The 15564-nt window shown below is 38.7% G+C and overlaps 1 protein-coding gene across 4 annotated transcripts in view; it reads right to left on the bottom strand.

Moving 5' to 3' along the window:
* Window positions 1–12212: 12212 nt before the first annotated feature.
* ULK2 (unc-51 like autophagy activating kinase 2) overlaps window positions 12213–15564 on the bottom strand; it is a 204981-nt gene continuing 201629 nt past the window's right edge. For all 4 annotated transcript variants that reach the window (XM_004380980.2, XM_023735524.1, XM_023735525.1 and 1 more), the window contains 2 exons: window positions 14920–15055; window positions 12213–13622 (listed from right to left, as the gene is read on the bottom strand). In XM_004380980.2, the coding sequence (XP_004381037.1) occupies window positions 13564–13622; window positions 14920–15055 (195 nt within the window). In that variant the 3' untranslated portion in view covers window positions 12213–13563. The remainder of the gene's footprint in view (window positions 13623–14919; window positions 15056–15564) is intronic.

Genomic DNA, 15564 nt, shown 5'->3' with positions numbered 1-15564 from the left:
CCACATACTCCTGTTCCCACCATGAGTCGCAGGCTTAGCCATAGTTTATCCCAAACCTGTTTGTGTTCATTATACCTAATGAAATTTTGCAATTCAACTAAATGATATATGAGTTTGGAAAGAAAGAGAATTGTTGTTTCTTTGAAAACTAATTTAAATGCTTTAGAGACTTGATAAAAATAAGTTCTATAAAATTGCTACCAAAGTAAGTATTGAAATCTCAAACAGATTAATTGTATACCAGTGTTCATTGCAGCACTATTCACAATAGCCAGCAGGTGGAAGCAACACAAGTGTCCATCAACAAGTGATTGGATTAAAAAAAACATCGTTTACCCACACAGTGCAATATTATTCAGTCATAAAGAGAAATGAAGTCCTGATATATGCTACAACATGGATGAACCTTGAAAACGTTTTGCTAAGTAAAAGGAAACAGTCACAAAAAGGCAAATATTGTATGAACCCACTTATACAAAATATCTAGAATAGCCAAATGCATAGAGACAAAAGTTTATTAATGGCTACCAGGGGGTGAGGGAAGAGAAGAATGGGGTAATATCGCTTAATGTGTACTGAGTATCTGTTTGGGATGATAAAAAGGTTTTTGAAATGAATAGTGGTGATGGTAACACAATATTGTGAATATAATTGCTGTCACTGAATTGTATACTTAAAAATGGTTAAAATGACAAAATTTATGCTCTATATATTTTACCATAATTAAAAAAACCTCTATTGAAGGACATAAAAGAAGACACAGATAAATGGAAGGTTATATAAGGTTCATGGATAGGAAGAATAAATATAATAAGGACTAAATATAACAAAGATGTTTATTCTATGAATTTATTTTCATCCCAATTAATGGAAACACGAATTTGGAAAGAAAGAGAATTTTTGGGAATGGAAACACTTATACAATGATACTGGGGTTTATCTAAAACACTGATTCTCAACTGGAGGCCACCTTTGCCCCCCAGGGAATATTTGGCAATGTCTAAAGGCGTTTTTTAAAGAGCTCAACTGCTTACCAAATGTCCGCAGTTTGAATCCACCAGCTGCTCCTTGGAAACCCTATGGGGCAGTCTTACTCTGTCATATATTGTCACTATGAGTTGGAATTGACTTGACAGCAATGGGTTTGGTTTGGTTTTTGGTAAAGGCATTTTTGGTATCAAAATCAAGGGAGGAGATGTTACTGACATCTACTGGGTGAAGGCCAGGGGTGCTGCTAAATATCCCACAATGCACAGGACAGCCCCTCCACAAGAAGGAATTAACTAGTTCAAAATGTCAGTAGTTCCCCTGTATAACTCCACCTATATGAAATGTCTGGAATGAACAAATTCATAGAGACAGAAAATAGATTAGTGGTTACCAGGGGTTACGGGAAAGGGGAAATGGGGAGTGATTGCTTAATGGGAACAGAGTTCCTGTTAGAGGTGACAAGAAGTTTGGGAATAGAGAGTGGTGATGGTTGTACAACATTGTGATTGCAATTCATGCCACTGAATTAGACACTTAAAATGATCAAAATGTCAAATTTTATGCTATGTATGTTTTACCACAATAAAAAAAGATATGGAAAGACAACTGTAAAGGATTGAGAGAAAGAAAGATTACAAAAATTTAGGAGGATTCTGCATTTAGATTACTTCATAAAGTGAATATCTGCCTTCTTTTTAAAGGAACAGAAATCGCACAATTTGTAAGAAAAATATACAAGGGAAGTATTGAGCAGACAGTGGGATTCAAGAGTCTGGCGCCGAAAGGAGGGGTCTGAGCTGGAGAGGTGAGTCTGGTAGTCCTCCGCTTACAGATGAGAATGGTGCATGAATATGCAAGAGCTGCTTCAGAAGACGTGGAGAAAGAGAAAGGGAGAGGACCTAGACAGTGCCAGGAAGGATGACTCAGTTCACAAAGTTGTGTATAAAACATTTTTTTTCATTGCTATAAAAATATAGACAACACATCTGCCAATTCAACATCTTTCACACGTACAATTCAGTGACACCAACTACATCAATCATTTGCAACCATCACCAATATCCACTGCCAAAATTTTCATCACCATAAACAGAAACTCAGTGCTTCCTAAACCATGTTTCTATTCAACTATGAAACTTTGACCTTTATATATTTGTCTATTCTTGTTATTTCATATAAGTGAGACCATACAATATTTGTCATTTTGTGACTGATTGATTTCACTCAGCATAACGTTTTTAAGGTTCATCCACACTGTAGCATGTATTGGAACTCCATTCTCTTTATGACTGAGTACTATTCCATTGTATGTCCAAAAAACCAAACCCACTGCCGTTGAGTCGATTCCAATTCATAGCCACCCTACAGGACAGAGTAGAACTACCCCATATGGTTTCCAAAGAGCAGCTGGTGGATTCGGACTGATGACCTTTGGTCAGCAGCTGAGCTCTTAACCACTGTGCCACCAGGGCTCCACCTTCCACTGTATGTACAAAATATAATTTTGTCTTTTCAACTTAGTTTCTATTTCTAGTCCCCTTTCAGCTGCAAGTAACAGAGAAACCTACTAAAATAAAAGTAGCTTGGCCTTTAGAACATTCATTATCTTATAACAAGAAGCCTGGACACAGGGTGGCTCCAGGTACTAAGCAGCTCGATGTTGTGGTCAGTGATGCCGTCAAGGACCAGGAATTTTCCATCTTCCTGCTGCTTCCTTGTAGGGTGGAAGATGGCTGCAGCAGTCTAGGGGTCACACGTAGACATGATGACATCCAGCAGGGAAGGGGGGCTGCAAAATGGCCACAATAATACCTCCCATCCCTGTGTGCACACAGATTTGCAATGTGTCTTTGCCATGCTTCCCATGAATAGGTGGACTCTATTTCTCCACCCCCTGAATCTGGACTTGGACATGTGTCTTAGTTTCCTGGTGCTGCTGTAAAAGTAATGCCACAAGTGGGTATCTTTAAAGAACAGTAATTTATTTTCTCACAGTTCAGAAGACTAGATGTCCGAATTCAGGGTACCGGTTCTAGGGGAAGGTTCCCTCTCTGTCAGCTTTTGGGGAAGATCCTTGTCTATTTCATTTTCTGCAGCTCTGGCGTTGCTAAGTTCTGTGGTGATCTTTACATGGCATCTATCTTCCCCCATTTGTGCTTGTCTCTGTATCAATGCTGTTCCTTATAACTCAGAAGTGATGAGGTTTATGGCCTCATTAACATAACAAAAACTCTATTCCCAAAGGAGATTACATTCACAGGTGTAGGGGTTAGGATTCCAGCACATATTTTGGGGGGACACAATTCAATCCATAACATTAAACCTTTTGGCCTCCCAAAATTCAGGTCCTTTCCACATGCAAACATTCACCCTATCACATCATCCCGAAAGTCTTATCCCATTCCAGTATCAACTCTAAGTTCAAAATCTCATGCCTTGGAATCAACCAGCAAGGAGGGGAGTTACTATACTGGCTAGTATGATTGATCCTGATTACCAAGGAGAAATTGGACAGTTATTACACAATTGAGATAAAGAAGACTCTATCTGGAATACAGGAGATCTCTTAGAGTATCTCAATACTATCATGCTCTGTGACTAAGTCAATAGAAAACTAAAACAACGCAATTCAGGCAGGACTACTAATGGCCCAGACCCTTCAGGAATGAAGGTTTGGGTCAGTCCACCCTGTGTGAACCATGACCAGCTGAGGTACTTGCTGGGGGCAAAAGGAATATGGAACGGGTTGTGGAAGAAGGTAGTTATAAATACCACATGACCAGTTGCAGAAATGAGGATTGTAATTGTTATGAAGATCTCTTCCTTGTTTTGTTGTGTATCTTTGTTTTCTTCCCTCTCTTATCCCATTACTTATCATAAAATATGTACAAGGGGTTAGTGCATTTTCGGTTGTACGAATGTTCGTGGTATCATGCCAGGCAGAAGCATAACTTTATAGTCATCTTTATTTAGAGATTATGCATGGTTTAAGGAAATGTGTGTGGGCTCCCAGTTACCAAAGGGTGGACTCTGATGGTTGATTTTATGTGTCAACTTGACTAGGCTGTGATTTTCAGTGTTTGGCCAAACACTAGTCTAGTTGCTGTTCCATGATGTAATCAGTCAGTTGAAAGGTAAGTTTTCCTCTGGGTGTGGTCTGCCTCGACTATAAATAGACGCTTTGGCAGAATTCACTCTCTCTTTACTCTGCACTTTTTCCATCACTTGACCTACAGATCTTGGAATGTAGGCCTGCGGGAGTCTCCAGCCTGCCATTTGACCTACGGATTTTGGACTTGCCAGCCCCCACAATCGTGAGCTAATCCCTTGAAGTACATCTCCCTGCCTCTCTCTAGATACATATCTCACTAGTTCTGTTTCTCTAGAGAACCCTAGGACAACATGACTTGCTTTGACTGGTGGGACATCAGCAAATATGACTCAAGCAGAGTCTGAAGAGGCCTTATGCATTGGGGCTTACTCTTACTGCTCTTGGGATGTGTGTGGCACCATCAACTGAGCCAGGCTGGACTAGCCTTTTGGATGATGGCAGACACATGTTCAAATCATCCTTGAAACCCTAGTGAAACAGCAAGCAAACCTACAAATACAAGTGAGGCCATCCTAAACCATTGAATACCAGCCAAGCTGGCCCAGACCAGAAAAATTCCCTAGCTGACTCACGTAATTGTAAGAAATAATACATGTTTATTGTTTTAAGTCATTTTTTTTAAGAATACAGCAGTCTTTTATTAAGTCAAATATTAAAGATTTGCAAAAACGTAAAACAATGCCACTTTTCTCACTAATTGTTTTTGTTTTTGAAAAGTTACTTTTCACAAAATATATTATTTATGTGAACATTAATAGGTTTATTTTAAATGAATACAAACATTTCTCCAATATGGTAAATATTATAGAAATAAACCACATAAATAAAAGCTCTTTGAGTCCTCAAAATATTTTAAGCATGTAAAGGGGTCCCAAAACCAAAAGTTTGAAGACTGCAATGTAGATAATGAATTGTTATTTTGTAGAACTGAAGTTTCACCTGAGGAGCTTTTTAGATGGCTTAGTAAGTAGATTTATAGATTCAGTATTAGTTTTTCAGATAAATAGAACATTAAAAAAAGATCATCTACATATTGGAGTGGAACAGACCAAAAGGGAATCATGTATCATTGAGATTTTTATTTAAAACTTGAAAAGTTGATGGGAGCTTCAGTGAATCCCTCCAAAAAGCTGCAAACCCACTACTGTCAAGTCCATTCTGACTCATACTGACCCTATAGGACAGAGAACTGCCCCATAGGGTTTCCAAGGTTGTAATCTTTACAGAAGCAGACTGCTGCCACATCTTTCTCCCCCAGAGTGACTGGTGGGTTCAAACTGCCAACTTTTTGGTTAGCAGCCAAACACTTTAATCACTGTGCCACCAGTGTTCCTAGAGAATCCCTAGGACATGACGATTCTGCTGAATTGCCGATTTTCCCAGGTTTAGTCAAATAAACATCGGCATCTTTATCATCTGGAATATGCTGTAAGGAGAGTTAGGTTTGTGGATTAGGGAAGTGAGTTAAAACTATTTGGTTAATTGCTTGCAGATCTGAGACAAAGCTATATGCCTATTAGTTTTTTTAAGAGGTAAAACAGGTCACAGCAGGGACTGGTTCAACGGACTATTCACCTTTATTTCTCAAGTGGGTCAAAATTTGCATAAAATCTTCATTGGTGTTAGCTTTAAGAGGGAATTGAAGTAAAAGTTTAGTAGAATGCACCTGAAAATTTATAGATTGTTTCAATTATTTTGGCTAAGTTAATAGTCTTTTGCCCAAGTTAATAGTCTTTTGCCCATAGGGCAATTTTTCAGCTATTCTTAAATCATACATAGTGTGTTATTGTTATTAGTTGCCACTGAGTTGCCTCCAACTCATGGTAACCTTATGTACAACAGAATGAAACGCTGCCTGGTCCTGCTCCATCTTCATGATCATTGATATGTTTGAGTTCATTGTTGTCGCCATTGAAAGAAAAGATGTTTTGTTTTTTTTTTACCGAGAACAAGGGGTCAAATTGGTACTTATAGTTTGCGCTCACCATACTAGCAACAATCATGCCAGTTTTCTGTTGTTTATGTAATTGAAACATTTGTTGAGCTACGGGGAATGGAATAAGTATGGCATACACAGTTTAAAAATTAAATTAGTATAAAGTGAAAACAAAATATACATCATGACAATAATAAAGCATGATTATTTTAATAACATTTTCTTTAAAGTATATTAAGCTATGATCAAAGTTTAGGAATGAGGTCTATTGAAAAGTTTGGGCTTGTCTAATTTGATGAATTCCTTGTAATTGTTTTTTAAGTATATTTAAATTGTTGGTTGCTTGTTTAGGCTGGTTTATATAAAAATAACATTGGTCATGAACTATAGCATATGCTCTGTCTTGTAGGGCTATGAGGGTATTTAACATTGTATGCTTTTGTAAGACTACAGAAGAAAAACTACCTTATTTTGAAGAACTTTAAATGTTGAAAATAGAATTAAAACTTTGTTTTATAACCTTAGATATGTTTATGATTTTTTTTTTTAAATTATAAGTTTTCAATTGGGGGAAAATACAATAGAATGAAATTTGGTCCTGTGGTAAACTAAAAGGTTTTTTATTATGTCTCTTTTTTTTGGGAGGAGGGATAACCTGATGTACAAAAGAACCAAGGTTAGTAACCTGACTAGTACTGAGGGTAGGAGTATGGTCAAGGAAGGTATTAAAAAGCCAAGATTACATTGTTTTGACTAATTGGGAGGCAAACTTTTGTTAAGTTTTATTGCCATACTGGAAAAATAACCTAGTTCTGGCTGAAGAATGAGTTAGTTTTTTGTCAGGTTTGTTATTGGTGGACAAGTGAACAGAATTACTAGTATTAGGGCAAAAAGAAGTGTTTTAGTCATCTAGGGCTGCTATAAAAGAAATACCACAAGTGGATGGCTTTAACAAAGAGAAATTTATTTCCTTACAGTAAAGTAGGCTAGAAGTCCAAATTCAGGGCACCAGCTCCAGGGGAAGTCTTTCTCTCTCTGTTGGCTCTAGAGGAAGGTCCTTCTCATCAATCTTCCCCTGAACTAGGAGTTTCTTTGCACAGGAACCCCAGGTCCAAAGGATGTGCTCTGCTCCTGGCACTGTTTTCTTGGTGGTATAAGGTCTCCCTGTCTCTCTACTCACCTCTCTCTTTTATATCCCAAAAGAAACCAGCTCAAGACACAATCCAATCCCATTGATTGAGTCCTGCCTCATCAACACAACTGCCGCCCATCCCCCCTCATTAACATCATAGAGGCAGGATTTACAACACATAGAAAAATCACATCAAATGACAAAATGGTGGACAATCACACAATATCTGGAATCATTTATGACCCAGCCAAATTGATACACACATTTTGGGGGACATAATTCAATCCATGACAGGGGGACAATGGGAGTAGTTTAGAAGGGGGAAAAACATAATAATTATTAAAACTGTTATCAAAGCCAAGGAAGGCACGAGGTAAGGAAACCAAGGAATCTTGTTCTGGAGACTTGGGCAGAAGCTGTCTACTTTTGTGATGTCATCTATAGCTGCTTCCTGAAAGGCAAAAAGGTGCCAAGCAGGAAGTCATTCCATTGCCCATATGGATGACTTAGAAAAGCCCTTCTGGAAATCTGCCCATGCTCAGCCCACTACCTTCCTCCTCAACCTCTCCTTGAAGGAGCCAAGCTGCTGCTGATGTAATTGCTAACGGGTGCTTCTGCAGACACTGCTCCGACCAGGCCAGGTTAAGTGGGCCTTTCTGTGTGGGCACAGACACTCAGCAGCTAAGTGAACTATGAGATAGGGGCAGCAGCATGGGACATGGGAGAAGGCAGGAACCAGGTGGACTCAGTGGGTAGAAAAGGGGAGGGAAGAAGACTACTAGTTAGAGGAACACTTCCTGGCTCTGCCAGTCGTTCTCCTTCTGTGTGGAGTGAGAGGCCTAGCACTGAACTCTATGCCAGGTAGGTCCTTGTTGAGAACGTGAGGCTGCACAGCCTCAACAGGGAGCCTAAGAAAAGGACACTCACTGAGAAAATGACTATGTCTATTGCCACCAGAGACAGAACTGGTCTCAAGACTTGTGGAGGGTTCCCTTGGCAAACCTGGAATTTAGGTTCCTCCCATTTCCCACTTAAGCAATTCCCCAGTGCTCAAACTCAACACTAAAGATAACACAGGAAAACTTTATTAACATGTCACAGAGTCCCTTTTCACTAGGAGACTCAAGGGTGGTTTCTGAAATCTCCAGTTCAGTCCCAAGTGGAGTTGCACAGAGCTCTTTAACCTCACCTGCTTCTTGAAATTTTGCTGCCTTCCGCCAGGCAGCAGATGGTCCAGCAGGACATATCTGGGCACAAATGGCATAAAGCTCTTCCTTCCTTCCCCTCTTCCTGTACATCATCAGAAAGGAAGTGTTAAAAAGCCATGGGAGTATGCATTTGAGATCTGCTAAGGGTGAGCAGGTCTGGGGATTTAGGCCTGGGCCTTAGGCACATCCTGTGGAGCAGTGATGCTCACTGCACTCAGAGCTCCCAGCCCAGCAGACTGGAATCCAGCCCCTGACAGCGGTCTGCTTCTGTCACTACCCAGCTGTGTGGCCTTTCTCTTCGGGAAATTACTCTCTCTTCTGTTTTTCCATCTGAACAATGGGGCAAGCAAGGGTTGGTGTGAGAATTAAATGAAGTAATAAATTCTAGATTGAAGCAAACATTTAATTAAAATAGCCAAATCAACTAAAAGGGTAACTTAATGTCTGAAAGCACAGTGCAATTTTTACTCAAGAACTGTGTCCTTTCACCAGTTGCCCAGTCAGTTGCCCCAAACAAAACAATTTATCCTTTACTCCTTCCCATCTCCCCCATCCCCTAAAAGCAAAAACAGCCAGGAGCTGCAGACAGATAACTTCCACAACAGCTATTACTTATATGTGCCAGGTGCTGTTTAGAGAACTTCACACTAACTTATTTAATTCTTACCACTCTATCAGATTTAGTAGATATCTAATATTAATACATATTTAATATTTAACAGAATTATTTAGTAGACCTCTGAGATCTATTCCTCCATATTACAGTTTGGAAAGGTTAGGTCACTTGCCCAAGGACACACAGAGATCAGTGGTCTGCCTCCAGAGCTCACACTATTAACTTCTAAGCTGCGCTGCCGAATTCAGTTGCAGAAATCCCAAAGTAGGTATAGAACAAGTGTCCAAGCTGGCATTTCCTAATGACATAAACAAACTCTCAAACAGCAGGAAGGGATTCTGCACTGCACAGCCCTGAGGCGGTGCTCCAGAGAGGGCCTTTCCCAGATACCCTCGCCTGCCAGGAAAGGCCAACCTGCACCTTCAAAAGAGCATCTAGGCCAAAAGGTAAAAGGAAACCAACTGACCAGCTGGCCCTCCTCACAGCCAGGCTTAGTCACCTCCACTCCACAGCCTCTCTGCTGCTCCATGTCCACTCCCAGCAGGCACTGTGGAGGGCTATTAAAAGAGAACACATTAAACAACAAAAATGATCTTTACGATACATTAAAAACTGGGCTGAAAAGAGGGCTTCTATGAAAAGGGGAAACCTATAGGTTGATTTCACCTGCCAAGTGCCACAACACAGCCTTGTTGGGACCACGCGTGCCTCTGGGGCTCTGCAATGGGCAGATCCTCTCTCTGGCTGTGCCTCCTGCCTAGCCCCTGCTGGCTCACCTGCGTAAGTTCATGTTGCTGGCAGGTTCTGTCTCCGCTCCCATCTCTAGTGTGGTTTGATCACTGAATTCACACTGGTCCTTTATCAGTTTGGCTTTGCCTCTTCCATAAATGCTGAGATTTCAGGGACTGTTTTCCATAGTTTTCTTTAGTGCAGTACTTTTCTAGGTGGACAGTTTCTGATGCGGTTTCCTCTGATTCAGGTGCAGAAAACACCATCTTGACCCAACCCCCAAAGAAGGTGTTCTCACGAGGGCTTTGATACACAAAGACGAGATTCAGTTAGGACCTAAGAGCTTCCATGGCTACAGACACAGGGTCCAGGATCCAGAAGTAGATTTGTCTAAGGCAGCATAGAGGTGGGAACAGATGTTTCTAAGATGCACTATCAATAGTTTTAAGTTCTCTGAGTAGTACTACTCCCTGACAAATACATCAGCAGGTAATCCTGCTAGAGAAATATTGATCAACCTTGCTTTATTCCAGAAAGAATTACAGAAAGACTGCTTAAGAAACCACAAGAAGGGAGCATAATTTAAAAGTGGAAGTCTTTCTCTAAAGCCTGGGCTCAAACCACTTTTATTGCCTCAGGACTTTTCAGATACCTGAGTCAGTGGACTGCAGGTAATTTTATCACTCTTCTCTGAATATTGTTTCTCTCAACTAAATTTTTATCAAAACTGGGTGACAGAATTTTCAAACTTGGTATTCCCAGACAAGTACCAGAAAAGCAGCTACTCCAAACTGCCAGTTGAGTACAGAAAATAAAGCCTCAGCAGATGGGTGAGCTGGAAGGAGGGATACTCTCTTCCTCTAGATTGAGGAAGTCACAAGGATGGCTGCCACAGACCTACACCACCTCCATATAGAATGGAGGCGTGCAGAATCAAGACATCATAAATGTATGGGTTTGGGGCACCCACTCCATGCCCTCATGTTCACTGTGTTCAACTCAACTTCTCCTTATTATCCTGTGGAGACTGAGGAACCTACCCTAACAATAAACCCCTCTCCTTGCTCTAATACCATGACTTTCATAAGAACAGAAGAATTCTTGCTCTGGTTATTCTTGTTGGGGAAAAGGGAACAAGGGGTGATGGGAAATAACTATTTAGAGCACATACCCTTAAGACCAATACAGGTTAAAGAAAATCCTTACAGCAGAAACAGCCAATTAGCAAATTCACTGATTATTCCTCTATTTACATTTGTATACTCAATAATTTGCTAGGTTATGGCTTGAATACAGATGTCAACCCATGAATGTGTGGGCTGGTTCATTTTCATTTTAAGAAAGACATAATGTGAAATTTAAAAATATTCATGGAAACATAAAGCATTTGTTTATTATTGCTATAATCAAGGCAAAATCTCTTAAACAATTAGCCTTGGTAACAGAAGTATAATCAGAACCATTATCCATGAATTTACAATTTGTTCTTCCCTGCTGTTCAGACGTAACTGTTTCACACATTAACATCTACCACAAGAACTTTATTATAGAGAGGAAGCGAAAAGAAATTGAAAGTCACTAAACAAGCTTTAACCACTTCCTTAGTTACCTGACAATTACATTCTCTGAGCCTTTTTAGGAAACCCTGGTGGCGTAGTGGTTAAGAGCTACGGCTGCTAACCAAAAGGTGAGCAGTTCAAATCCACCAAGCGCTCCTTGGAAACCCTACACAGGGCAGCTCTACTCTGTTCTACAGTGTTGCTGTGAGTCAGAATCGACTTGATGGCAAGAGGTTTGATTTTTTTGTTTTGAGCCTTTTACATGTGTTAAAAGAAAAAGAGGTGAGGGGGAGGAAGGGAGAGAACAAACCTACCCACCTGGAGGATCAACTGAGATAACACACGTGATAACTGAGATAACAAATGAAACTGCACTGTAAACTCTGATACAAAATACAGTATCATCAACAACAGTGCTTATAACCCCTTCCAAGGAGGGACAAGATCATCACTCAACATTCTATGCTCTTGGCAGCCTGCATGACAGTGCTCAAGAATCAAATCCTGGGGCAGGTCAAAAGATATCAATGACCAAGTCTCCAAACTCACTAAAGAACTATCAGGGCTTGACAAGCCACTTAACATGGATTCAACTGTACCCTAGAAATACTTGGTCAGTTTTATTTTACCTTTATATACATTTTGTACAGGCAATAATAAAAAGGCTGTTACACAACAATTCAATGAGTTTACCTAGTTTCAAAAATAATGCATGCAGTTACAAATTGAGAGGTAGAAACACTGTATTAAAGACCTAAAAATACAAACATCATACAAATAAATGTTCAAATTAACTGCTGGAATTTCATACAGATAAATAAGACAAAAATTACATTACTTTGTCAAAGTAAAGTAAAAATAATTTTTGTTGCTGTTTGTTTTTTTATCAGTACACTAAAATTAGATTAATGCCAAAGAGCTTCTGTGTAATTTTTTTTCAGGTTATAGTATCTAAAAGGATTAAAATAAAAGGATTAAAACTGGAGAATGGTTTATTTAAGTATTCAAGCACATAAGTAAAAGAAACAAAATAATATACATTGTTGAAACATTTCTGGAGGGATGTTAACCGCCTGCATTCTCCATGACTACGTATTTGGTGAAATGTCAGGATTAACATGAAAAACACTCATCAGGCTGTAGAAAGCTGCCCATTTTCCTAACAGAATATCAACTTCATTTTTCACTACCTTTATGTAGAAACTCCACATTACTAACAAGCATTTAGGTCACCACTTTGTTTTGGCCCTATTAAAATTCTTTGGAGTCTCTCTTGATGTATATTTGTTTTAACACTGCCCAAATAAACCTACTAGCCTTCAGTAAATTTAGAGGTCACAGGCATCAATGCACATTCTGCATGCACAATAAAAAAGGCAACCAAAAGCAAACAACCAGCAACTCAAAACATTACTGAGAAAAATTTGTAGTTGTAGATGAATAGGTTAAAAAAAATGCAAAGGTTTACATGAATACAAGTTTTTTGTTTTTTTTAACCTTTAAAAGTCCACTAGAGATTACACTTGAATTATGGAAAGGGTATACGTACATAATCAAGTAAAATATTTTAAATAAGCCCACTGTGCCACATTTATTTTTAAATTTCAAAATCCATTACACAGTTGTTTTTAATAAATTAGTGCAATACGAAATATTCTGGAAGATTAACATGTGTTCACATAAGAGCAAATTGAAGGTGTCAGAATTTCTTCCTAGAGCCATCATTTGCTTCTTCTTAAGCTACTGCTTGCTGAGCTGTTTTAGGATACATGCTAAGATTTAGACAAACTTACCCCAGAAATCAAACTGCCTGGCTGAGATGTAGATTATTTCACTTTTATATCTCAGTAATTTTCTAGTAGTTTGAAACAAGCAAACTAAACAACTTGTCATCATTCTCATCCACATGGAATTCACATATTGCTCTGGTGAAGTGAGTGAAGGGTCACTCACTTTGTTGCATTCTTAACTCTCCTTAAGAATAACTGTACTGGTAATTCTAGTTCTAAGGTACATTTACTTACCATGTTCAAACTGAGAGCCAAGTAGAATATTCCTGCTTTTGCTTCCACAAAGAAAAAGGGAAGGGGTGATTTCTCTGATAAGGCAGATTTCCTACAAATGTGTAGTTTTGGGATTGTTTTTCCTTTTTGAAACCACTCTGTGTTCTTTGGTAGTCACCAGTTAAGAAACTACAGTTTCCTGGGGATAGGGCAACAGAACCCAAGCTGAAATCCCAAACATTCCCACTGACTGGTCCACGGGACAAGCCTGCTACTGCTCACATCGTCACAGTGCTATAGCAGAGTGTTGACAATCTTCTTTCAACACTAGACTTATCTAGAAATAAAATAACAAAAATTAAATTCATAATAAAAGTCATTTATATTTTCCAGACCAAGGACAGAAGAAGTAATGAATATTTTTTTGAAAATCACTCTACCTACCTCCTCTCTGTTCTACCTTTGCCCCAAAGTAACAGTCCTGAGTAATGTTTCTTCCTTCTGCCTGATAATAGTTTAGATATGGTTTCTAGCTTACTGCTGCAAAGTAGTACAATTTACATAAGCATGTCAAATAAAGAACATTTAGATTTTAACAGTCTCCTCACAATTGCAAATAATTTTAGGCTTGCCATCCCCTTGTGGCTATTCAAAAATGTAATACACCACATACACTACAAGGGGTCCACCACCACTTCCTCAGATTACTGGGTTTATATTTGATAAGTAATAATATTATCCTGGCATCCAATCAATCTCAACTCTGCTATCTATACCAAATTTCCAGTACATCAGGTCTATCTTTTTTAGTCACTAAGCCAATGAGGCTTTAAAAAGTTGCATTTAATAATAATAAAAACAAAGTGTTTCTATAGACACGAACACATGCCCACCAACTTAGTACTGCAGTGTAGGAATCTAAAGACTAGCAAGAAAAGCTATCAGTACTTTACATACATTACCTCTAATACTCACAACAACTCTGCAAGGTAGGCTTTTTATTTTTTATTTTATTTATTTATTTATTTTAATAATAACTTATGTGTTTATCTTTTTGAAAAATATTTCATTTTTTTGTTGTTGAGAATACACATAGCAGAACATACACTAATTCAGCAACTTCTACAAGTACAATTCAGTGACACTGATTACATTCTTCAAGTTGTGCAACCATACTCACTCTCCTTTTAACACAAACTCATTGCTTCCTAAATTTCCTATCTACTCTTTTGAGTTGCTGTTGTCATTTGATCCCATAAAGATATTTCTTTAAAACAGCACAATGTTCAAGGCAGACATTCTTTACTAATTAAGCTAAACTACTGTTTGGTTTAAAGAAGACTTCAGGGGATATTTTTGGTTTAATATTTAAAGATTATTTTAGGGGTTCATCTAGCCTCAAAGGCTCTAGAAAGCCTGGATTCCATGAGAATTTGAAATTCTCTTCTTCATTTTCCCCCTTTTGATCAGGATGCAAGGTAGGCTTTGTTATCTCCATCTTATAGACAGAGAAACTGAGACCACAGAAAAGTTAAATAATTTACTCAAGGTTGGAAGGCCCAGATTCAAACCTATACCTGTAGGAGACAACTAAGTAACAATCAAGAAATACAGTACTTTATAAGTCAACTTACATTTATGTACATTTTCAATATCTGCAGGATCCCGTAAAATCTTTGTTAGTCCTTCCAAAAGAAGGGCTGCCTTATGATAGCGATAAACAATATCTTCAGTCTGCTGAAACATCTCATCCAAGGCTGCAGACTGAACCTGGAGCCAGTCAACAAAAATGAGAAGATTCTCAACTTTTTTTAAGAAAATGGTAACTCATTTGAGCAATGTAGCTTTAAATGGAATATACCTAGAATTAACACAAACTATATGGAGACCTGGTAGTGCAACGGTTAAGTGCTCAGCTGCTAACAAAAATGTTGGCCATTCAAATCCACCCAGCAGCTCTGCAGGAGAAAGACCTGGTGATCTGCTTCTGTAAAGATTACAGCCAAGAAAATCCTATGGAGTAGTTCTACTCTGTCACGTGGGATCACTATGAATCAGAATCAACTCGACAGCACCCAACAATAACAACAATCTTAAAAAAGTCAAAGATTCATCAGGATGAAAAATATAAAGGAGTTTCTTGACAAAAGAGTTATTCTGTGTTTAAACACAGCCTTGTCATATTCAGAGAACTCTGAAATTCATGACTCATAAAATTTATACTGTCTCTTTCAAAAATTAATTTAAAGCCGCTTACAACAAGGTAAACTAAATGGATA

This window comes from Trichechus manatus, unplaced genomic scaffold (assembly GCF_000243295.1).
Source record: "Trichechus manatus latirostris isolate Lorelei unplaced genomic scaffold, TriManLat1.0 scaffold00080, whole genome shotgun sequence".
Lineage (NCBI taxonomy): Eukaryota > Metazoa > Chordata > Mammalia > Sirenia > Trichechidae > Trichechus > Trichechus manatus.
Note: the sequence above shows the minus strand (reverse complement) of the source record. Positions and strands in the feature narration are given on the sequence as shown.